The 22,948-nt window shown below is 40.9% G+C and overlaps 1 protein-coding gene across 1 annotated transcript; it reads left to right on the plus strand.

Moving 5' to 3' along the window:
* Positions 1–4,073: 4,073 nt before the first annotated feature.
* On the plus strand, positions 4,074–19,942 carry SDC2 (syndecan 2). Its single transcript, XM_010179755.1, has 6 exons — positions 4,074–4,102; positions 5,713–5,725; positions 8,412–8,523; positions 15,415–15,548; positions 16,349–16,484; positions 17,710–19,942. The coding sequence occupies exons 1-6, from the start codon at positions 4,074–4,076 to the stop codon at positions 17,871–17,873; spliced, it is 588 nt and encodes a 195-aa protein (XP_010178057.1). The 3' UTR covers positions 17,874–19,942.
* The last annotated feature ends 3,006 nt before the right edge of the window (positions 19,943–22,948 follow it).

The following is a 22,948-nucleotide window of genomic DNA, read 5'->3' on the forward strand; positions in this document are numbered from 1 at the left end:
AGGCTGTGGGACTTCTTCAGAGGAGACTCTGCCCAGGTGAAGAACTGCTCTTCACTGGGATACAGCAGTGGCAGAGGTCCACAGCAGTAAGGGTTTGTTGTTGTTCCACAAAATTCGGCATAACTGAATGAAGATGTAGGTATCTTCTGCAGGGTAGATGATGAAGGCATATTTTGTAGGGGCAGACCGAACTGTGGTCTTGCTCAGCTGGCAGTCCTTTAAGAGTACTTCATATGGGTTTGAGCCTAGTTGGATAGCCCAGGAAAGCTGTTGAGGATCTTTTTTTGTTCATTTACTAAATACCTGTTGTAGCTGGAGAGCATGGAGCAAGTTGTTTGTCCTTCATCCTTCATCAGCCATTGGCACTTGTGCATAAGGATAGAGAGCTCTACCTGATCTTGCTGCTGTGCTTGCTCGCCTCCCTCCTGCATCTTCATGCAGTAACCTCTGTCCCACCCTGGGCAGCATAGTTTCTGAACAAGGGGTTAGATTAATAAGCTGAAGTTTAGTCTCTGTGTGCATCTAGTAGATAAATGATGCACAACTGGAAATCAGACTCTGAAAAGAAGTGGAAAGACAGAAGCTTATTCCACTGGAATTTACCTCAAAGAGGTTGGAACTTTAGAGGACGTTTATCTTTCTCCTCAAGGCAGGACAAGCCTCAGCTCCAAAACTGTAAGCAGGCCAAAGACCCACTACACAGATCTGTGAGCCTTGGTAATGGTAAGAAAAACATTTTCAATTAAGCTTGAACAAGTTCTCCTGTTATCGTTTTATGTTCTGTTATCGCATAATGTACCACACGGCATGTAATTACACATGAGGGAATATTTCTAAAGGTACAGATGACTGTTAGAAAACAGGCACACGAGTTTCTGTGACCTGTGAAGAGCCTGAACTTAAATCTATGAACTGCAGCACAGTAATTTACCTTGGTGCATGGCTGTAAGTGAACAGTAGCTGACGTGGTGGTGGCTTGCTGGTGTCTCCTTACCCCAGAGTGCTCTTTGCCTTGGAGCGTTTCTCTATGAGCACCATGAATGTGGTGTTTTTTCTTCAGTGCAAGCCATGACATAGACCGCTGAAATGCCTGACACCGACAAGAGTTGTTTTATTAATGCCATCTCTGTCAAATACACCTCTGTTTTTGTAATTAGTCTGGTGTAACACAGACTGTGCGCATCTTAAAAGCCAGCATATTTTGTCTCTTAGCTCCGACATGAGGCAATCTCTGTAAATCAGCTCTTTTGGTAGACTCCTCTATTGTTGAATGCTAGCAGTAGTAGAAGCAGTTTGCAGTACTTGTGGTTATTTTGGGCTCTCCCCCTTTCTCAGCAGTCATGAGCAATCAAACTCTTTCTTTATCTCTCATGTGAGATTGGAGGCCTAAAGCTATAGTTCTGTGCAGCATCAGAAAGTTCTTCTACATGAGGTACAAGGAGCATGAATAATCTTTTTGGCATGTGCTCCAGCCATGGTAGTGGCTCTGTGCTGCACCAGGGTCTCAGGTGGCCATGCCACTGCTGGCATCGGTGCGAACTCCAGACTTACAGCACTATTAGGGACACCTGTACAAAGCTGATTTCCTCTTCCACCTTTACCTGAAGAAGGGCAGCAAACATCTTCTAAGGTATTTTAAAAAATGCTTTTGGAAAGTAGCCCTCCAGAATAAGTCATGGCAAACAAAGCTTGTTATTTAATTGGCCAAAGCCAGCAGTGGGGGTGGTGATGGCTTTTGCAAATTCAGTCCAGGCAGTTCCCATTGCGAGGTTGGTTTTCACATTGGGCACATGGATGAGCAGGAGGACTGGCACAGAAGGGCAGGAGCCATGGAGAGTGCTTGTAGGGTTTAAGCTGTTCCAAAATAAAACTGGGAGACGGTAATAGTTTCAAAATGATTCAAGGGAAATGAGCAATGCAGATGTTGGCTTCTGTATGAAAGCCTTGCTCTCAAACTTGCAAAATGCAATCTGCGGCCTGTTGTTATGGAAAGAATATTTTTGCTGTGATCATAGTTACGCAGACAGTGGTGTAGGGCAGCTTTCCTGTGGCCACTAACAGCATGGTTGTGCAGGCAGTATGGTTTCTCCAAGGAAGAAAATTGGGAGTCCTTGGAGTTTTGTGCTTAAATTCTGTCACTAATTATTAGCATCTTAGTTCCCAAAAAATCCCACAACTGCCCACCACTGTGCCTCCCACCACCACTTCTGCCGAAGGCCCCACTGCAGTTGGCACAGTGCAATAAAGCGGAGTTTGCTGGGAAAAGTTGGCCTGCAAGTCCTTAAAAGTGGCCACCACCATCTTGAAATGAAATAGGAGGGACTGCTTTTTTCCTTACCTTTTCCTCTGTGCCCAGCTGTAGGACACGTCAGTGAAAGGAAAGAAAGGCATCTGTAATAAGACAGTAGTTTTAAACGTGCCTCGTAACATAAAATTCTACTTCAAAATTACGTTTTTGTAGCAGATACTTGTGGGCAGTGTAGGGATGCGTAGGCTGAAAGAGCTGGCAGATGCTCACCTCTGGGAACCAGTAACATGACAGGAAGTGTAAGGTGAATGCTCTTCTGGTTAGCACATTTCTTCGTGAAAACCAAGTGCTTTGGGGTGTAAATCTGATTTTCAAGTTTTGCACTTTATAGAGATTTTTTTTGTCTAAAATAATGACTTTTATTCCTGAACAAGGTTAATGGAGTTTTTAAAGGTACAGCATCACCATTGAGATAGCTTTACTGGTGTGATGAGGGAAGGTAAAGAAATGGCAAATAATGATAGGAAGACGCCTGCTGGTTTGGGGTTGGCAATGTTAGGGTCTGTTAGGACTAACTCCTGTTGGTTGGCAGATCACGGTTCCTTTTGCAGGAAGGAAAGTACAGCTTCTCCTTCACACAACTGCCTTTCTCCTGCCTTCGATGGGAGCCTTTGCAATGGCCCTTGGGCTTTAGATGAATACATTCAGGTAGTTAGCTTTCCAAAAATGGAGTGTATATGAAGAATGCATCACTTCAGTGAACTCAGGCTCACCAGCTGAACATGTTTTTATACAAGCCCTAATAGAACATTATCTGTTACTAGAAGAGGAAAATCTGTTTTCTTTCATAGAATCATATGTAGATGTCCACCTAATCAACAGCTGTAATGCTTGCAAATTTTCAGAGCCTTCTGGCTTAGATATTTGGGATATAACATCACTTTTAAAATATTAGTCTCTGGTTCTGTGCATGCTAAACGGGTTACATCTAAAAAACTTCCATTTGGGGAAAAAGAGAGGCAATGTACCATTAATAACCCAGCTGCAAACCTCAAATTCTCTGTCCTGTACATACACTCAAAAAGGCAGGGAACAGAAATTTGAGAACATCTGTAAGTAGTAAAATGTTTCCTTCTATATCACTTACTCATGGCTCTTCCGTTTGAGTCTCAAACAGCTACGACAGCCATGGCAGACATTGCTTCTTCACTGCTCCTCACACCAGTCCTCTTGGCTTCATCCACATGACATAGAAGCATTCAGTGTCTTACTCCTGAATCACTCCTATGTAGTGGGGGGACTGACTGTAACAGCAGCACTGGAGAAGGAAATGGTTATGACAGGACACTTCGTACTTTTTTTTTTTTAATTAGGTGTGCCATCCTTTCCCAACCTTTCTATTGTCTGAAGCTTGTTTTCAGTTTTTTGCCATTGTAATTTTCATGAATGATTTATGCCTTTCCTGAGATGATGAGTCCGAATAAGCTTTTTGCTTTGTTTCCTCTCTTATTTGATGTCAGAATGAGGGTTTTTTTAAAAGTATGTCCTGATGATCTAAATTTATTAAATTAAAAGTAAGTTAAAATGTAAGCTTTATTAAAATAAAGACTTCAAGACTTCAAATTCCACATATAAGCGGTATGGCAATATCTTTTATCTAGTGCTTAATCGATGCTAATCTACACGACATCCCTGAGATTTAGATTTATGCCAGCGTAGTCTGTAACAAGACAGGAATCATTGGCATGTAGCATGTGAAGTATTTAGGTCACAGGATTTTGCAGAATTATATTCTTGGAATAAAAATATAAGTGGGATAACAACGATGGACGAGAATGCAATCTCTGTCGAGAGGTAACGAGCAGTTTTTGTGGCTTCAGGGCCAGATTAAAGGACTGGTAGCAGAGACATCCTTGCCTCATGTTCCTGCTGTTTTAATAGATCTGAAAATAAGGCTGTTACATAAAAGTGACATGAGGGCCCTCATTTCAATTGTCAGCCATAGGAAGTAGTCCCTTAAATATTTGGCTTTCATAATAACTAAAAATAGATTTATGGAGTTAGAATTTTCAAACTTTTTTCTTTTTCCTCCTAAGCATACTGAAGTTCTAGTACAGACCTTTCTCTGTCCAAGCCCTCTGACAACAGTCTTGTTTTTCCAAATTACCTTTTGTGAACACCCTGGAAGTAGTCAATGGGCCCCCATGGATTCCTAGCTGACAAGTGAGAAAACATTTCTAGAGCAAATATTAAATCAAATTTATTTTTACATAGCATAGAATTTCAAAGCATGGCTTCAATACTTGATACTCACTAAAGCACCATGAAGTATTCTTTTATTTTCATTAACCATCTCTCATTTTCCTAAACTTGATCTTCACAGGATTATTTATAATGGCAGCACATTTTTTTTGTTAACTGTTGGGCTTCGGCAGCTACATGCTTTTAAGTAACTGGGGAAAGAGGTGCAAGCTGTGGGTGTAGAGGAGGTGCCCCTACCCCAAGTAGGTGAATAGCTGGGGATGCGAATGCCTGGGGATTTTTAAGCTGGAGTATCCTCTTTGGTTTGAGAGGGTGTGCTCATGTCCTGCCCAAGTTGCAGTGGATGAGAATCATTTGTACTGGAAACAGTTCTGAAGCAGGGAGTTCTGGCCAGAGAAGCTGCAGAGCATCTTTCTCAGATGGAGCTTGATGTCTGGTCTGGATGTGTTTGGTGTTCACTGTACCATATATTTCTCTCTAGTAAATAATGTACTGGGTTTATAAGACTGTGGAGAATAGTTATTTCATTCTGGTGGAATTGTGCCATCCACAATACCAGATACTAAATAATGTTTCATATTGTATCCTTTGCATCCCCAGCATAAAATACAATGGATGCTTAAATTGCTGCTGAAAACTACCCAGGCTTTTCTTCCATTTCTGTTCCTCTGTTTTCAGCTGGTTTAAATCTTGAGAACATCTCAGCATAGCTAGAAATGAAAGCTTTTGGTAGCTGAAAAGCCATAATTCATCAAACAAAAGGGAGTGAATATGATGGTGGGGAGCCTGGCTGACCCGGTGCTTGCAGCTTGGGCTAGGTTGGGTGAGCTGCTCAGCTGTCTGACAAAAACTGAATCCTTAGAAGAACTGTCAGGGATCATTTCTGTCTTCTCTGACTCCTGTGAGGCTGGAAAGAGCAAGAAAACAGGGTGTTGTGTTTTGTTTTGGAGGGGGATGTGTGGTTTTGGTTTTTGTTTGGTTTTTGAATTCTACTAACTTTGCTTCTGATATGGACAGAAGTGGGAAATGGCCTAGGGAAGAAATTGTTTGGTAAGTTCATATCTTTATTCAACACTAAAAATTCTGGGCATGGATGTGTGATGCTGCTGTTCTCACACAGACTAGTTTTCATTCACTTACATTTGCAAACTCAGGCAGTTTCTCAGTTGTTGCCAAATGCTATTGGCAATTTCCATTGTTAGGAAATTTCTCCAGGTAGGTCTTCAAATCTTTTTCCCAGCTTGGCATTGGGTGACATTTACTACCTCCGATACCTTTTGAATATTGTATGCCTTTTCTATACTCATGGTCAGCCACCTGCATTGCCTTTAAATACATTTTGTTTTTTCCTGCCTGATATTGAGGAGTGAGCTGTTTTGTACCGCAGTTGTGGCTGAAAGTAAAATGGGGCAAAGTGGCTTGGTCCATTGTGGCAGCCGGATCAACAGGAGGATATTTGTCCCGTGACAGGGAGTTGTTTTCCTATGTGGAAATGGTCTCAGCTGTGTCTTAATTACAATACCACCTATACACCTACAGAGGTACTCCAGGCCTTCCTCTGGAGACATCTTTGAAAGGAATTAAGTCATTTGATGGTGACCAGGCATCATCTTGAATTTCTGCTTTGGACTGCAGCCAGTTCCAGGCAGACCGTGTGAACTAGCAGCAGCAGCAGCAGAGAGCAGGCCTTTTGTAAACCTATCTCGAAAACAGGGCTTTCCCCCCCCCCCCACCCCACATATCCCACAGGGAAAAGCTACCGTAGCAAGAGTAGACTTTGACCAAGTATCATGTTGTTTTTCTTTTCCTCTTTAGAAGAAAAACAGGGTAATGCTATTTTCAGAGCAGCTCAGAGAAGTGTCAGGTACCCCCAGTGCAAAGGTCTTCTACTCTGAAATACTTTAGTAACCAGGATGGCCTTTCTGCTTTCCGTGAAAAATATATTTTTTTATTTTAGATCAAACTGAAGAGCAGTTTTCTGCTGTGAAGAAGCTTAGAAAGTTGGAACAGGGATCAATTGCCAAAAGCCTCCTTTAAAAATGTCACAGATGTCTTCAACGATATTTTGTAGACCTCTGGGAGAAAATTTACCTCAGAAAGTCAGATGTGGGATTTTCCATACAGGAGTTACCTCGTTTGCAGTCTCGTATGCCTTTAAGAAAGCTACAGGGAATGCTGGGTAGATTAAAATGAGACTCAGAGCAGCAGTTTTGGACGATTATATAAGATAAAGACTCAATTTGGTATAGTATTACTTTTTGACTTAAAACTCCATTTGCAAGTGTTGTGCAAAACAGCAGCAGGTTTGTCAACAGGTCATGGCAAATGAGTGTTCACAGTGTTGTGGTTTAGGGCTGGGCTGGCCACTAAATCCTGGACAGACACTCTCTATTAACCCCTCTCTCCTCCACAGAAGGAAGAGAAAAAAGAATAAGGGAGAGTGTCTTTATGGGTTGGAAAATAAAACTAAGAGGTTTAATTAAACAATAATTACAATACTACAGAATAATAATGTAAATAGGAAAAATAATAAAATATATACAGATATATACAAATATATTTATAAACCAAATATGAAATCTTTCCCTCCTCCCCTCCCCCCAGTGGTGATTACATCACCAGAGGCTCTGCGGAGCAGGGCACTGGAAAAGTCCCAGACCGACTTCAGCAGCAGGTGGGAGCAGGATGCAGGAACACATGGATCAGGATCAGAGGCAAACAAACTAGCAGGGTTTTGCTAGGACTTCGGCCGTTGCAGAATCAGAGCAGGAGGGAAGGAGTGGAGATGGACAGAAGGATGCAAGATAGAAGGGTTGAGACCCTGGTGATCCCTAGGCTTTATACTGAGTATGACCTATGTTGGATGGAATACCTAGTTGGGCAGTTTTGGGTCCGCCCCCACCCTGTAGGCACAGACATGGCACCCATTGTGAGACAGTTCGCCTTGAACATTATCACTCATAGCAGTACATACTGGAAAAACATGCTGCTAGTTTCAGCAAGTTCAGCCATTTAGAAAAAACTGAGCTGAAAAGTAAAATCCCTAAATAGAAAATTAGTTATTTTTAGCTCAAACCAGGACACACAGAAATGCTGGTAAAAGTAATAGTAGTAATAGCAGCAGGTACCTTCCCAGTCACCAGAGATACATGAGTTCTGTAAGGAAGTTTATGCTCTGTTGAGAAAGCGCAAGCTGCTGTGGAGGAAGACAATTTCCAGTCTTTCAAAGCCTGAATTGTCAGCCTAAAAGGATGACTGATACTTTGTTCTGTTATTCGCTCATTTTAACAGAGTCTCTCTTTAGTGGGGAAATGCTTGCAGAAATAGAAGTGTGGTGAAAGTCACAAGAAGCAAACATTTTAGCCTGTTGAAGATACAGCTAAATTGTAGGAGAGATGTGTTCGTTTAAGAATTGGAGCATGTTGCCTGACCAGAGTTTTGGAGATGCGCTGTCTGATCTGGCTGGAAATGTCATAGTCCTTAACCAACAGAACTGTTGGTTGACAGGCTTCATGTGACAGCCTATAGATTTATATATTTGAGATTCTGACAGAGGGCTTCAATCCCGGGATTTGCTTCTTTCTTGTTACAGAAGCTTTGCAGAGTATATTGCAAATCCTGTTATTTCATTCATGCATTTAATGAGATGAAGTGTGATTTGGTGGGGGCTTGCTTCCTAAAGATTGGGTGGTTTCTTAGTTTTCATTGTGCAGCCTTGAAATTTTTTTTATGCTGTAATTTTTACAAATTTCTTTAACAGCTTAGATGAATGTGTTGCATAAACTGAAATTATCAAGTGTTTAGTGTACCATCATCAACTTTGAAAATAGGAGCGAAGATTAAGAGGCTGCTATGCTGGAGAGCTGTCATTTTTAACCATTTCCTCTTATCTGTTTTCCAGAGAGCAGATTTGACCTCTGATAAAGATTTGTACCTTGACAACAGCTCTGTTGAAGAAGCATCAGGCGTCTATCCAATTGATGATGATGATTATTCTTCTGGGTCAGGTTCAGGTGAGGCAACATGTCAAAATTGCATTTTTCAAAATGTAAGAAGTAATGCAGTTATTTGAGGGAAAAGCCATACAATTTTCCTTTATGATCTGGGGATGATACTTTCAGTGAGTACCATGAGTGCTTGGCTCTCTATTTACAGAGCACTGAGCATCTCTGTGGGCTGGGTTTTAAATATTAACTTTCTGCTCTTTTCTCTTACTCCTTAGTTGCATCATTTCACTGCGTTATTTTCTCTCTGCTGTCCCTCTGGTTTCTGTGTAGACCTCTCTGGAGTTTTGAAATAAGGATTAGAGAAGGCTTAGTTCTCCTATAGCATAATGCTAATTGAGCAGTCTGTAGGAAAACATAGCTGCAGCAAACTTGTATTCTCTTCTGTGCATTTAGGCTCATGTAAACATGCTGTCCACTTCTTTTTTTGTTGTTGTTCCTTTAAATTTGGAAGTCTAGATACTGCCAGAAACATGACAGTTTTCTCTGATATAATTACATCCATATAGACAATAAAGAAATTCATGAACACAGCATACTGAGTTCTCAGACTTAAGCAGTCATTAGAGGCATGTAGCTAGCTCATAATTTTTCAAAAACTGTCAGTGAAACCTTGTTAATTATTTCTCTTAGAAAGCATCTTTGTGGAGTGTCTTCTAGACTAGTGGGGAGGTTCCAGCCATTGAAAGTTAGGTGGATTTTATGGTAGTTCTGGAAGAGAAATTTCCATATTGTTGTGAGCATTTGCTGAGCTGTTTTGGAAATCCCATTTATTTTCCAAGTGTAGTTGTTTGTTATTGCACTTTTTGTAATCTAGCTTTTGATGTTTATATGTACTTGTGAATTTTCAAAGGGTGAACCCTTCGTGTAGCACCTTGTCTTTGTTACCTTGTAAGCCACAGCTGAGATTTTCCAGATGCCTTTTAGTTCTGCCTTTATTTTGAAGGTTCAAAGATTTGTTATCATGAAGTCTGCAGAAGTCTTATGGTGCTACCAGGCATATCCAGGTCCATCCATCATTGGCACCTGCATTTTGGGAGTCCTCCATAGGGGGAGCTTGGTGTTCCAATATGATCAGAGGCTTTGAGGGGAAATTTAACATTTCGTTTGGGAAAAAAAACCCAAAACAAACAAGTCAGTGGTTTCATCCGGTTTCCAGGACAGTCTTTCTCAGTCTGATCACTGAGAAAATTGCCCTTTCCATCAGCATCCCATTCTGTTACATCTTCAGGTGCTGGTGACTTTGCAAGCTTCGGGAAAGGAGATAGGTTGACAAGAAATAGCAATACAGAGAATGGTCTGTTTTGGGTTTATTCCATCTCTCTGTGGAGTCTCACTGTTTCTAATATGGATGATTCAAAATACAGCCCTGCTTTTGAAGTGGAAAGGACTATACAAGAACTGGCTTCAGATTTTATTAGCCCCTCTCAGTAGTAAAGGTAGAGCCAGAAGGACAGAAAGTGGCTCCAGGCTTCACCAACAGTAACACCTTGGCTTTCTCTTCTCTCTTTTTCTGTGATCAGCCTTGAGCCATGGGTGGACGATGGAGTGCATAACACACCCTTGCTACCTCTGGTAGTCTCTCTCTTTCCTACAAGTAAGCAGGAAAAATCTCATCGTGAACTGAGACTAGCTGGATGCCCCTCCAGAGAACTGATGTGACAATACCAAAATCCAGTTCTTTTGAGCAAATGGAAGAAGTCTAAGTTCAAATAATCTTCTAAACAATCTATGAGCCCTGTTTTATTCACTTCAGAAAAAAATCTCAAGAGGGAAGTAAATTAACATCCCCTCTGCCCTGTTCATCTTATACTTACTGCTGTCATGATTTTAAGAAGTAGAAAGTGTTCTGCAGATGTATCAATGATCAATTTTCCTCATCTTATGTTGCATATGTCTCTCTCTAATTGATACTCAGTGGTGTAGTGTTTCTAGCAGGAAGAGCCTTCCCACTCAAGTGTGGTTTTCTTGCTGTGTAATTCCACTGCAAGCAAACACATCCAAGATGACAACATGCTGACTCCTTTCTTTGTATGAAAATTGTTAGCTGTCACCAGGCCTATGGAGGAACAGGAAATAAACAGGAATTGTCAGCACCACCATTAATGCCCTTGCAGGTCTGCAAGCAGCATTAACATGGACAAATGTCACTGTAAGCATGACACATGTCAAAGTAGAAATTGGCTAAGGGCTTTTTCTAAGGAGGAAAAAAAAAAGGTGATGGTGTTCTGATTTTTTTCCTTTCTTTTCATAGCCTCTTTAGTCTTCATGTACATTCAGCTACTGATGTTGGTCTGCCCAAGTGTTCAGTCTGAATCCTTTGGTTAACAGTTTCTGAAGGGGCCATGCTTGCTTCCTGGTTGTCCTGTATCAACATCAGAAAGTCCATAGTGAATTCATTAGTCCATTGTTTCCTTCTTGCATTCTCCATCTCTGAGGAGATGCCTCAGTCTGTCATCACTCTTTTTAGTGTAGGTGTATAATGTGTAATAATAAAAAAGTAAAAATATTTTTTCTGCATATATGCAACTTGAAATGCTTTTATAACTGTTGCTTTTTCCTCTTGCAGAAAAGATCTTAACTTAGCCCTGGTTCTGCAGGTACCTGGAAGTAGCTGCTAAGAAGCATGACTACCCTTGTGTTAAGGAGAGCCACCATCTCTATTGCATTTATCTACACATTCTTTGGAAAACTGTCTTATTCTTGTGTCTTCTCTTAAGCTGCTCCTGGTAGACAAGTCTATGCAATATATATCAGAATCTGATGCAAATTTGCCTTCTCCTTCTCCCCTTCCCTCAGTCTAATAGTTCTGAGTTCTAGTAGCAGCTTGAGTTGAGAAGGTTAGCTCAGGATAAACTGGGCCTAAACTGATATTGTGACTGGAGACTGTTCTTGGAGGAAAGTTATTGTGATGGGGCTTGAGCTCCTCCAAGAAGCACAAGAGCAGATCTGCTTTCGCTCTTGACCTAACAGAAAGCCGAAGTTATGCTCCAAGGCCGAAAAGCAGTTTAGGAGTCCAGTGGCAGTGTGGTGTGGGGCTGGGTGATGGGTGGTGGCTTGGCTGGGAGGCCATGGTTTTGGGGGAGAGGCACGGGCACTTTGCCAGGTGCTGAACAGGAACTGACAGGGGAGCTATGGCCACTCATATGTGCCTTTCAGATTGGCTTGGAGCAAGAGATTCTTCTGTTCACCTGCTACACCAGCCCCAATCATGCTGCATGGCATTGACTGCCTGGTTCTCCATGTCCTTTAATGTAAAAACCTACTGTGATACTCTTTGCAAGTGTGTTTGTGTTGTGCTGAACAGAATCTTCAGTATACTTCAGCATAGTTACGACTCTTCCTTTTCTTTTCTCTAAGTTTTATTGTTGGAGTTTTTGTTCCCTCCTCAGGTGGGAATTACCAGAGAGACAACATCCTTGCACTGTCCCCATTTATTTCAGCTGCAGTTCCCTGATAGGGCACTAGTATGTTTATAATGTCATCTCTATTTGTCTAATGCTGTGTTGATTAAGGGTGGCGTTTGAAGCTTTTCATGTGAATGGCAGTGAGAAAAACCAGCTAAAAATGTGTCATTCTGATATGTGCCACATTGATGATAGAGATGGAAAGTGTGAAAGAGATAGTGGGTACGTGTGTGCCCACACTGTGATAAGTTTGCTTGTGGTGGTAGTACTCCCACAGTGTGATGTGCAACAGCAAACAAACGTGATGCCAAAAGATAGGTTGAAGTGATTGGTTTTGTTTGATAGGAAGAGTTAATCACTGCTGCTTTGCAAAAAATAGTAATAAGTACCATGGGCTTTTCATAGTATACAATGATTTAAGAGTCTTGGTTTCCTGACGTTTCCTCAAGCACCAAGAGTATGAAAGAGCATTTGCGTTCCCGTCATCCAAGAGGCAGATAGTAGACACATCACTGAGGGCTATATTAGGTTTTTCCAGTACTACAGCACAATTTAGAACTATTTTGACCACCATGAAGACAGCAGTTGGGCATCCTGAAGAAGTTGCTGTTGATAAAAGATGGTGTGTGATGGTCAAGAGCTCTCAACTCTTTACCACAGAGGTGGCTATGGGTTTAATTACTGCAGAGTTTTTGTGCTGCCCTCACTAAGAGGGCAGTATCTATTTGTAGAGCGAGTCAAGGCAGTTAATACTCAGCACCATCACCAAAGCTTGCCAAATACAGAAACTATCTAAAGAGACAGCAGTATTTTCAAGAGGAAGAAGTAAGCTCTTACTCTCCAACCATTTCACAGTATTCCTCTTAACAACCTATTTGGAAGTTGTACTTATGACACACTGTAGGGCGTTTTTTCCCAATCCTGTTTGGATTCAGGAAGGAAGGTGGTTCTCCTTTTTTTCCCTCTTAGGGAACATGTTACTATGTAAAATGCTATTGCTATACTCTGGAGAGCATTAGAGAGGGTTTTTTTGATCCTTAGTCCTATTTATGGGCAATTCTGAGAATACTTCTGTCACTTTAGCAAGGGAAATGCCTTCCCCTTGTTTAGACTTACTCCATGCCAAGCAGAGACCTGTCTAGATTAAGTTAATTAGAAAGCAGGATCCATGGGGATGTGTCTGAGCCAGTACCTGGGTCAGGCCTAAACAATACGTGCCCTGATGTTTTGGGGATGGTCAGGATTCCCCTGAGAATGTACAGAAGAGGAGTTGGGTACTTTTGGTGCAAATATAGCAGCAGTCCAGGGGTCAGATTAGTCACCCATTTTTTGAGAGACCGGAGATCTGCATCCTCCGTAGCCAGAGAGGTTGAGGCCTGTAACGTTCACCATTTTATCTGGCAGACACAAATGTTGCTTGAAGCAAAGGTGGCGTTTAAGGATTTGGAGGAGCAGTTGTGATTAAATGATACTTAAAATTTCATAAAAAGAAGAAAATAAAGTTCTGTAGTCTCAAAGTGTGTTTTATCAGATCTCTAATCTGATCATCAGTTTTCATTTCCTTGACTTGTGAAAGCTTTGTGTAATTTGGAGGAACTTTGGTAGGTAAAGCAGGCTAAGCTATCCATCGGGCCCTTATTTCTCAAAGAAAACTCTTCAGGCAAAGCCAGAAAAATTTTCCTGTTGGATGCCTTTCCTCACCTCTGTTTCGAAGCAGGATGTTTTTTCGATCTTTGAATAGCATTTCAGGAAAATACCTGATTCATGTTGTGAGGTCTTTATGCTGGAGGTTGCACTGTAATTTTGGTATCTCTGAAGGTTTTTCCAGTATTATTCTGTGCCAGTAGCTTTAATGTAGTACTTTTTTTTAATTATTCCAAATGTTATTTTCTACAGCACAGAAGTTGTTTTAGTTATAGTCTTGTTAATGCCCTTCCTTTCAATGCCAAACATATATAATTCTTGATCGTGAGTTCAAAACTTCATTATTGTGCTCGTATTTTCAGCCTTTTTTCTTTCTCTCCAAAAATAAGATAAAAGTCAGTTTGGAATGAGTAAGTCATATTCTGTTGTAAGAGGATATATTTTTATTTGTTAGAAATTACTCTTATGCACATTTGCTGGATTTATTACCCAATAGTTACTTGGGTAACTGGTGTCTGTAATGAGCAGAACACACTGAAATTCCTAAAGACTGATCCAAGAACAGGTCAATTCTTTTCCTCTTTCAGGCCTTGCAATAATTTAGTCTCTTGTCTGTATCTTCTTCCTTCCAGTATCACTAAGGGATATTTATTAGACATGTCCATTATCTTATTCTAAAGGAGCCTTCATATTCCAGCAGGGCTTTGAATGTGGAGGAAATTAAATTTAAGGTCACCTTTAGGGAGTTTTCTGTCCTCTTATTCTATTTCAGAAGAAAAAGGCTTCTGAATTATGTGGAGTTTAAAAATATGTGACTGAAACATAAAGTAATGGCAATCTTCCTGTAGATGAAAACTACTTGGTTTTTTTAAGTTTGAGGGTTTAACAGATTTGCTGTAGAGGAGAGAATTTGTGTTGAAGCAGTCTGTTACAGGGAAAAACTGTTCAGTTTGTCTGGTTTAAGTCAAGTCAGGATGAAGAAGTTTGTTGATTAATTTACTTATGATATGCAATTAACTGGCAGTCACTGAACTATACTTTTGAGCTTAATATGTGCAATACAACAGACAATCACAATACCAGCCACTTAAAAAATGGTAATATGCAACTACAAATTTCCAACCCTCCTTCTGTAACTGGTCCCAATGGGTACCATAGGCACACACAGATTTGTGTGTGCACACACACCGCGCTCCTGCAGGCCACGGCGTGTGCAGGCTCCCCTCATCTGGGTGTATGAGACCCTCTGTCTGCACAGTTCCACTGTGAGACACTGGTGCCTCCAGTCCCATGTGATCTCAGGTCGCTACCACCCCTAGGAGATGGCCCTGCGCCCCCAGGATGTTGGTTCCAGGGGTGCCTCTGTGGTGGCCACAGGAATGCTGGAGGTGGCTGCTGAGGGCGCCCACGGAGTGGGGAGTGGTGATGCCAAACTGCAGCAGAGCCCCTGGTGCCACAGTGCTATGTCAGATGGGGTCACACCAGCCCTGATGGCTGCTGTTTTTTAATCCAGGATTTCTCCCCACCATTACAAGTGTTTATGCTTTTTTCATCCTTCTTTTCAGGCTGGTTCCTTCTGTTTCAAAAGTATAATGGTAATTTCCTGTTACTGCTTATTCCAGCTGATGGCCCTGCTTCCTCTTTCATGGGATCACTCGGGGCCAATATCCCTCTGACAGTTTGGGGCACACTGTTTGAATTCCCATCTTTATCTTAGCAGACATTGTCATCTAGGCCATTTGCCTGGGGTGGGCTGTGCAAGCACCTCTACCTTGCTGTCATAATAAAAAATGTAATTGGTCTGGAAGAATTTCACAGGTCAATGAAATGCCAACTTTTTTTTTTCCAGGTGCTGAAGAAGATGAGGACAGTGCAGTGATAACAACATCCAGAACACTTCCAAAGTTACCAACAACTAGTGATGCATCTAGGGCTGAGACCACCACAGTGAAAATGCAGACCAAGGTGCCTGCACAAACAAAGGTGCGTGGCTGGAGAGCAACACCATTTAAAATGGTTACGTTGTACCACACTGATGGCTTGATGTTAACTTTGTTTGATTTATGTGGATTTAAAAGCCCCCACAAACTAATGCTACTGCAGCCTGTTAAATGAATACAGAGCTGCTCAGTTTCACTTCTACTAGAGAGTCTGTGTAGGGATGTCTGCATTTCACATGAAAGAAGAGAGAGATGCTAAGAAGAACATCTCATGATACACAAGACAGTATCTCATGATACCTTTGAGTCTGACCTGTACCTTTTTTACATTTCTCAAAGAGTTATCAAAAATTCAACATGAAACTTCCCTTCCCAAAGGAGAATGTTTTGTGGTTTGGCTGTACGTTGAACATTTGCTAGGTTCCACTTAGTATTTCAGCATTTCCTTCCACCACCATAGGTAATCTTGCCTAGGTTACACTCAAAGATGTTCTGAATATAACATAGCTGATGACTTAATTTCAGAATTGTTATATCATTCAGAGGCTGTTATTCTGATAAACACAGGCAATATTTAACAGCTGCTTGCTAAGTATACTTTTGGGGGTTTTAAATGTGTGGGTGCTGTTTTTCATTTCAACATTATGATGACAAACATATCCAGTTACAGTGCCTAGCACAGCTTTCTGCAGTCAAAAAGCTTCCCATGTGTTGGGTTAGTGGGTACTGTGGAATATGCACATGGAGCCACAGCTTTGCGGCTGCCCATGATGGGCAGTGACTGTGTTGACTTGTGGTGCACTCTGTCTGTAAGCAATGCTCTGTTTTCCTTTTGTGCCGCAGTCACCTGAAGAAATCGATAAAGAAGAAAGGCCCGAGACGGATGCCAAGAAAAAGAGCGATGAGCCTGGGGATGACACCGACGTGTTCACTGAGAAGCATTCAGAAAACCTCTTCCAGAGAACAGAAGTTCTGGCAGGTGAGGCATCATTTGCCAAGGTCCATCTCACCAGAAATACCACAGAAAACAGAGGAGATCCATATCAAATAATGCAAACTCAGCATTTGTGTTTTCTTGATAGATTCTTAAACACATTCATGGGGGTAGCCAGTGGTTGATTTGATGAGAATGAGATCCCCATCTTTTGGAGTAATTTAATAGTGAAATCTCACTAATTGATTTGACACCTACAAGTTGAATACTGCCTGCTGAATATCTGGAGCTTGGAAAGGGAGTTGCAATTTGGATTGATGCTTTTGGTGCAGAAATGTATTTCTCACCCATGCTCCTAAGAGCACGTGGCTGTCTGGTCCTTCTGGTGCAGATGGACACTGCCTGGGAGGAGCTCACAGCAGGGGTGGGTGGATGAGGAGGGATGGGATTAGGATACAGAGGGTCTGCTTCCATGCATGACCCACAGAGTCACAGGCTGGCCACCAGAGTTTTCATATGGATTTCCCACATATGAGGTTTTTTTGGCATAAAACCAGGCTTTACAGCTATACTTTTCCCCCATGTCCTCAGAGAGGGTGTTGGGAGCCATGAAGGTCACATGGTTTTGGACCACATCTTCCTCTCAGCACCAAAATGTGAAATAGCCTTAATACCCACATCAGTGGAAGCATGTGGGTTTGCTCCTGGAGTTGATACTTTCTACCCATTCGCAAGTGCATGATGAATGTAATACCTCTGTTCCTACAGCTGCATGAAATGTTTTCTCCTATTTACTCATCAATAGGAAATTCCTTTCAGTCTAGAGTCAGAGTGAAAACTGATGAAGAAAAGAGAAAGCCCATTTCTTGGCTAGTGTAACAAAATAGTTATTTCAAGGCTGAAAATGTTAACTATTGAAAAAGAAGTTTGAAAGAAACTTAAATATTATTATAAATGAAGACAACTTTATACTCTGGCAGTATAGCTGGTTTTCTTGAGGTTTTGGAAAATTTTATACATTTTTTGGAACTGTGGGTTGTTGGATCACTCACTTGTAGGTGGAATGGCCTTTTAAATTATTGCCTTCCTAAACACAAACAGGCTTTCTAAGAATGTATTTCAGGATACTAATAATCAAGATAGTTGCATAAGAGGAGCTCTTCTCTGTAATTTGAAAGTAATAGCAAACCCATTGTGTGAGATGAAAAAGAAACATTGTGCTAAACTTGTTTTTCCGGCATATTGTGAATCTCTGTTTCTTTGATTACAGCTGTTATTGCTGGCGGAGTTATTGGTTTTCTTTTCGCAATCTTCCTTATCCTGCTGCTGGTATATCGCATGCGAAAGAAGGATGAAGGCAGTTACGACCTTGGTGAACGTAAACCATCCTGTGCTGCCTATCAAAAGGCACCTACTAAGGAGTTTTATGCATAAAATTCCTATTTAGTGTCTCTATTTATGAGATCACTGAACTTTTTTAAATAAAGCTTTTGCATAGAATAATGAAGATTTTTTTTTTCATTAAAGAGCCATTACGGCACCTTTATGATAAAATCCCATTGTATTTAAAACTTTTCATGTATTCCTTTAAAAATGTAAAATTAAAACTTAACATTTGCAGTGTTCTGTGAATAACAGTGGCAAAGCATTATTTTATAAAACCATTGATGTTCACTGAATCATTTTTAAAACTTTATGCATAAATATAAAATAATTAAAATGATTGTTTTATCCTATGGTTCAATGAAAGTTGTTTAATTTTTGTTGGCATGTCTCAGATTGATCTTACAAGTTAGTTTTTATTTCATTAATTTATCTGTTTCAAAAAAATGCCTTTTTGTAGTTGTCATGGTGCAATTTGTCTTCAGATAATTCAGATAACAGTAATTTTTAGTGTAAATGTAATTTTTCAGCTATGTAAACTTTAACCTCCACTTTGTATAAATTTAAGTGTCAGAATATCAATTTTACACTTTGCATTGTTTCTCAGTGTACCTGTAGCTTCAGTGAGATTTGTAACAGCAAATTAATGTGTAAAATTGGATTATTACTACAAACTGTATAGTCGTATTCTTACTAAACAAATCTCCTCTAAGGAAGATTTGCAGTAAGCTACTGACAAACCTAAGCAAACCCAAAGACTCTAACAGTATTTTGAGAAGTTGCTGCAGATTTCTATGGCCACTGTATTTGTTAATTATTTGCAATTTAAAAGTACAAGTAGGGGTTTAAATTTTTGTTCTTTAAAAATTCATTTAAGTTGTAAACGTCTTTTAAAGCCTTTGAAGTGCCTATGATTATATGTAACTCGTCGCAGACTGGTGTTAATGAGTATATAACAGTAAAAGAAAATGTTGGTATTTTATAAGCACAGACAATTCTAATGGTAACTTTTGTAGTCTTACATGGATAGACATAATTGTAATTTGGGAACATAAACACTACTGAATAAATCATGTGGCCTAATACTGAGAATTCCATTGTGATATACTTTTGTACGCTTTTCATTTTATGTCTACTTGCTCATATTTTAATGTCACAGAATACATCTAGTAGATCTTAAAAATCCAGACCAAAAAAAGAGGCTGTTGATCAGGCTGATCCTTGGACCAGATTTATTGCTGAGAAAAGTGGGAATGTTTAAGCCTTGATTTTGGTGAATGAGTTATGAGTCATTTGACCTTTGCATTATATTTAATGGCAGTGTTGACACAGACCTGTTCCTCCTGCAAATGCTGTTTTCCATACTGTAATATTCAAAAGAGTACCTAGTTTCATTTATTGTGTATATTGGTTTTTCATTTGTTGATCTAGTTTGTCTTTTTCCCCGGCCTTTTGGAGAATTTTGATTTTTTTCTGCTCGGACTCCAGCAGAAGAGTTGAGACAAGTGGAATATCTTCATAACAGAAGAAAGAAATATTCCAAGTAGAAGAGAAAAGGCTCTGTTGCTTAGACCACAGATAGGTGGTGGATAGAGGGGCACGTGGAGAAGACAATAGTCTGCCTCCTTATATTATGCTTTGTAACAGACAAATGGCTTTGTCTTCTGCTCTGTTAACCCCCTCTTTTTTTTTTTTGAGATTTCCAAAATATAGATGTTTAGGTTGTCAAGCTGAACTGCTTCTCAGAAATGGCAATGTATTGTAAATAAGATCTGGTAGCTCTTCAGATAAGAGTTGCGTCACTTGTATTTGTTGCTGTCCCAAGTTCAGTGGTCATTTAGGAACAAACGAACGCTATTCTGTGCTAAAATATTTAATATATTGCTTTTTAAATTACTTATACTTACTGGCAAGTTTTTCAAAGCCATACAAGTTAAAACAGGGTAAGAATTTAACAGGTATATCTTATTGTGCAATATTTAGTGAAATTCAATTAGTAAAATAACTGCTTGAAATAACTGTGCCAAGAAAAGAAAATTTCTGGCAAATGCTGTGCCACTGCTGTAAAATAAAGCATTTGTTCAAGTGCCAAAATAAAGTCTACCATGCCTAAACTAATACTTTATTTGTATAGTCTGACATCCAGTTTTTTGAAGCCCACTTTGCTTAAAGTGGTAGATCTGAATTTTTTTTAAGGATGCAATGAATATCACTGTAAGTATAGCTATAAATATTAAACACCAGATAAATTGTCTCCTCCTCTTCCATAAGCAAATTGATATTAAGAAACTGTTTTCTTTTTATTTATATGTGCTAGACTCTGCCTCTATACCTAATGCACAGGACACTTTATCCAATGTAGACATCTGTTGTAATTATGCAGGCTACCAAATACGCTTGTCGGGTTCCTCTTGCATCTGCTTGCGAGCAGCAGCAACGGTGAAGTTTCAGCTCTATTTCACCACTTGCCTTTTTTCCCCCTGCACATCCATTATCCGCCCTGTTGTGTGCAGATGAGGTTCAATGCCTCGACTGTGTACACGGACTTAAAGTATCGCAGTCCTCCCACCCTCCCTAACCAAAACTTGAAAGTGCTTTAACATGCAACAGGCATGATAGTAGCATTTATCATCTTGCGATCTCTTTGCCTTTCTCTTTTCAGTGCCAAACCACACTATTAGGAGAAAATTGTAACAGAGCTATCATCTCGATGATAAACATTGGTTCAGTTTTCATCAGTCTGAAAACCAGGCTGATGCAGACTCCGGCTTCCAGCAGCGCTGTTCAGAAGAAATGGGCAGCTGAATGCACGACTCTTACACTGAGCCTTCCTAGCACGAGTTGCTCTTCGGTTTTGCTTCTCTTTTGTTCTCTCCTTCCTGGATATGTTTCTAGCAATACTCTGGCTGCTTGTGGATGTTGCTGGGGAGCTGGGAGTGCCGGTGCCAGGCTGTGGATGCTGCGCCACATGCCCACAGCTAGCAGTGGCATCTGTACCTCTGGGATGGCTTTTCCTAAAGGCTCTTGGCTCTTCTCCCCTGGAGCAGCTCTGAAATTCCTCAGCAACCTGATCTGGCGCCTCCTTGTGATTGATAGGCTCTAGTGTTTATCAAAATGCCATTTTGCTTTGATTTAGTCTGGGTTATAGATGGTTACTTCCTCTTAGATTCTTTGCAAATGAAGCCTGATGCAAGTAACGTAAAGCTTATGTTAAAAAAAGTCTCTCGCCTTTGCTTTATTAATGGAAAAATAACTTCAGAAGTTGAATTCCTTGTTCCTCTGCTTGCCAGCTTTAAAAGTGAATTGTAGTTTATAGGCTGCGTTGCTAGTTTTGTCTTCATTTTGAGCACTGCATTTCATTGAAATAGGATAAATTAAAACCAAAATTGTCCTCATGTCTCTTCTAACAAGTAAATAGCATATTTGTAACTTCGGCTAGTTGTTACCTTTTTTTTTTCCCTTGTGTTGAAATGATGACAGAGTGCAGTCTTCAATGACACATACTGTTTTTAAGCAACATACAGACACAGGAAACTTTTGCAAGGAAAGAAGTATTCAGATAAACATTAAACAAAAATTATGGGTGTGAGGGAAATGATGATAGCATGCGTGGTATTACATTCTTTGTTCAAGTAAGCAAACAAGAAGGGAAAAAGGAATCTGAGGGGAAAAAGATCTCTAAGGAAACTGTTCTTACAGATGGAAATAATACAGCATTTTTTTTAATTGCAGTGTTTAATATTAGTTTTGTTCCATTTAAGCTCTTGCCTGTGTATGACACAGCACTGAACCTTGATGTGAAAACTCCATGCTGTGAATTTTCAGAGCACTGCCTTTCCAAATCTCTTCAGGTTGAGGAAGCACGACTTTGCTGTACAGTTTGAGAAAAGATACAGCAAATATCCCCCTCCCTGGCACATCTTCTGGTCCTGGGATGGTTCGTGGTTGGAGCAGAAGAGATGCCCTGGAACTGGAGGGGGAACGGGGGACGCTGACATGTGCATTTCATTTCCTCCTGCCTCTTGGGCTGACCAGGCGCTGGGTTCAGCTGCGTGGGTGGGAGTGGAGGAGCTGTAACCTAACCCTGCCAGTGGAAAAAAAGCTGTGCTGAGATTTCTTCCCTTGTGAAGTACAGCAAGTTGTGTATTTTTTGCTTTGAAAACAAACAGATAATAAAAATTAAGCTCTGTAGAGCTAGAAATGGAAACATGGGCTCCTGCCCTGACTGCTGTGAACCAATTTCACATGCGCATCGGATGTGCAGAGTAGCTGCTTGTGTGGGTGGAAATCTGAAAAACCCTCTGGGCTTAGTTTCTAGTGGGGATGGGGAGGGGGAAGGGAACAGGGCCCATGTAGAACTACAGACATTAATTTGGGGTGAGTGGAAAGAAGGCAGGAAAATCCTGACAGTCCATGTTTACCACTGGAAGTTACAAGGCATTTTGTTTTCTTAAGTTGTTGCCGTTACACTGAATTTGCTCTTAACAGAAAGAATCTGTAGGCAGAAAAGTGGGCAGATGTTGGTGTCATATCCTGAGAGACGCTCTTGGTTGCACACAGCTTCCCGGCACATCGGGGATCTGTGCTACCGGTTGCACACGTTGCGGTTGGAGCCTCTGCTGGCTGCTCACCCATGGGTTTGCAGAGGAACTGCTACAGCAAAACAGGTGGAGGATCTACAAGGTTGACCCCGTGCACCTTCTGCTACCCACAGGAGGTGCTGGGAATGTGACAGGAGGGAATAGTTAGGGTGCTGCATTGCACATGGAAGCGTCTGGGTTGTCTTTTGTCCATGATAGGTGGGAAGAAATGGAGGAGACATGCAACCGGGCCTTTGCAGTTGAGATGTCCTGTTGCATATTGAAGCAATTTTTCATTTCTCCATGCTTGGGAGATGTCAAGCATTTACTACATCTAACTCCTTTGATATCAAATGTGTTTATGGTGAGGCCTGCCGAGCTCTTGAGTTTTTTCATTCACATTGCAGCCTGAAAACTGTGCTGTAGTTGGCCTGGGGCTGAGGTCTGCTATCTCATGGCTGAAGGTCAGGTCCGAAGAATTCCTCCAGCCTGGCAGTTCAGCTCCCGCCTGGCAGTTCAGCCCCAGCCTGGTGTGAAAGGAAGCAG

The sequence above is a fragment of the Mesitornis unicolor genome, unplaced genomic scaffold (assembly GCF_000695765.1).
Source record: "Mesitornis unicolor isolate BGI_N332 unplaced genomic scaffold, ASM69576v1 scaffold42492, whole genome shotgun sequence".
Classification (NCBI taxonomy): domain Eukaryota; kingdom Metazoa; phylum Chordata; class Aves; order Mesitornithiformes; family Mesitornithidae; genus Mesitornis; species Mesitornis unicolor.

Coding starts and splice junctions, on each gene's coding strand:
- SDC2 (XM_010179755.1), top strand. CDS start 4,074: ATGGACGAGAATGCAATCTCTGTCGAGAG. Junction 8,524..15,414: donor TTCTTCTGGGTCAGGTTCAG/GTGAGGCAACAT, acceptor TTTTTTTTCCAG/GTGCTGAAGAAGATGAGGAC. Junction 15,549..16,348: donor AGGTGCCTGCACAAACAAAG/GTGCGTGGCTGG, acceptor TTTGTGCCGCAG/TCACCTGAAGAAATCGATAA.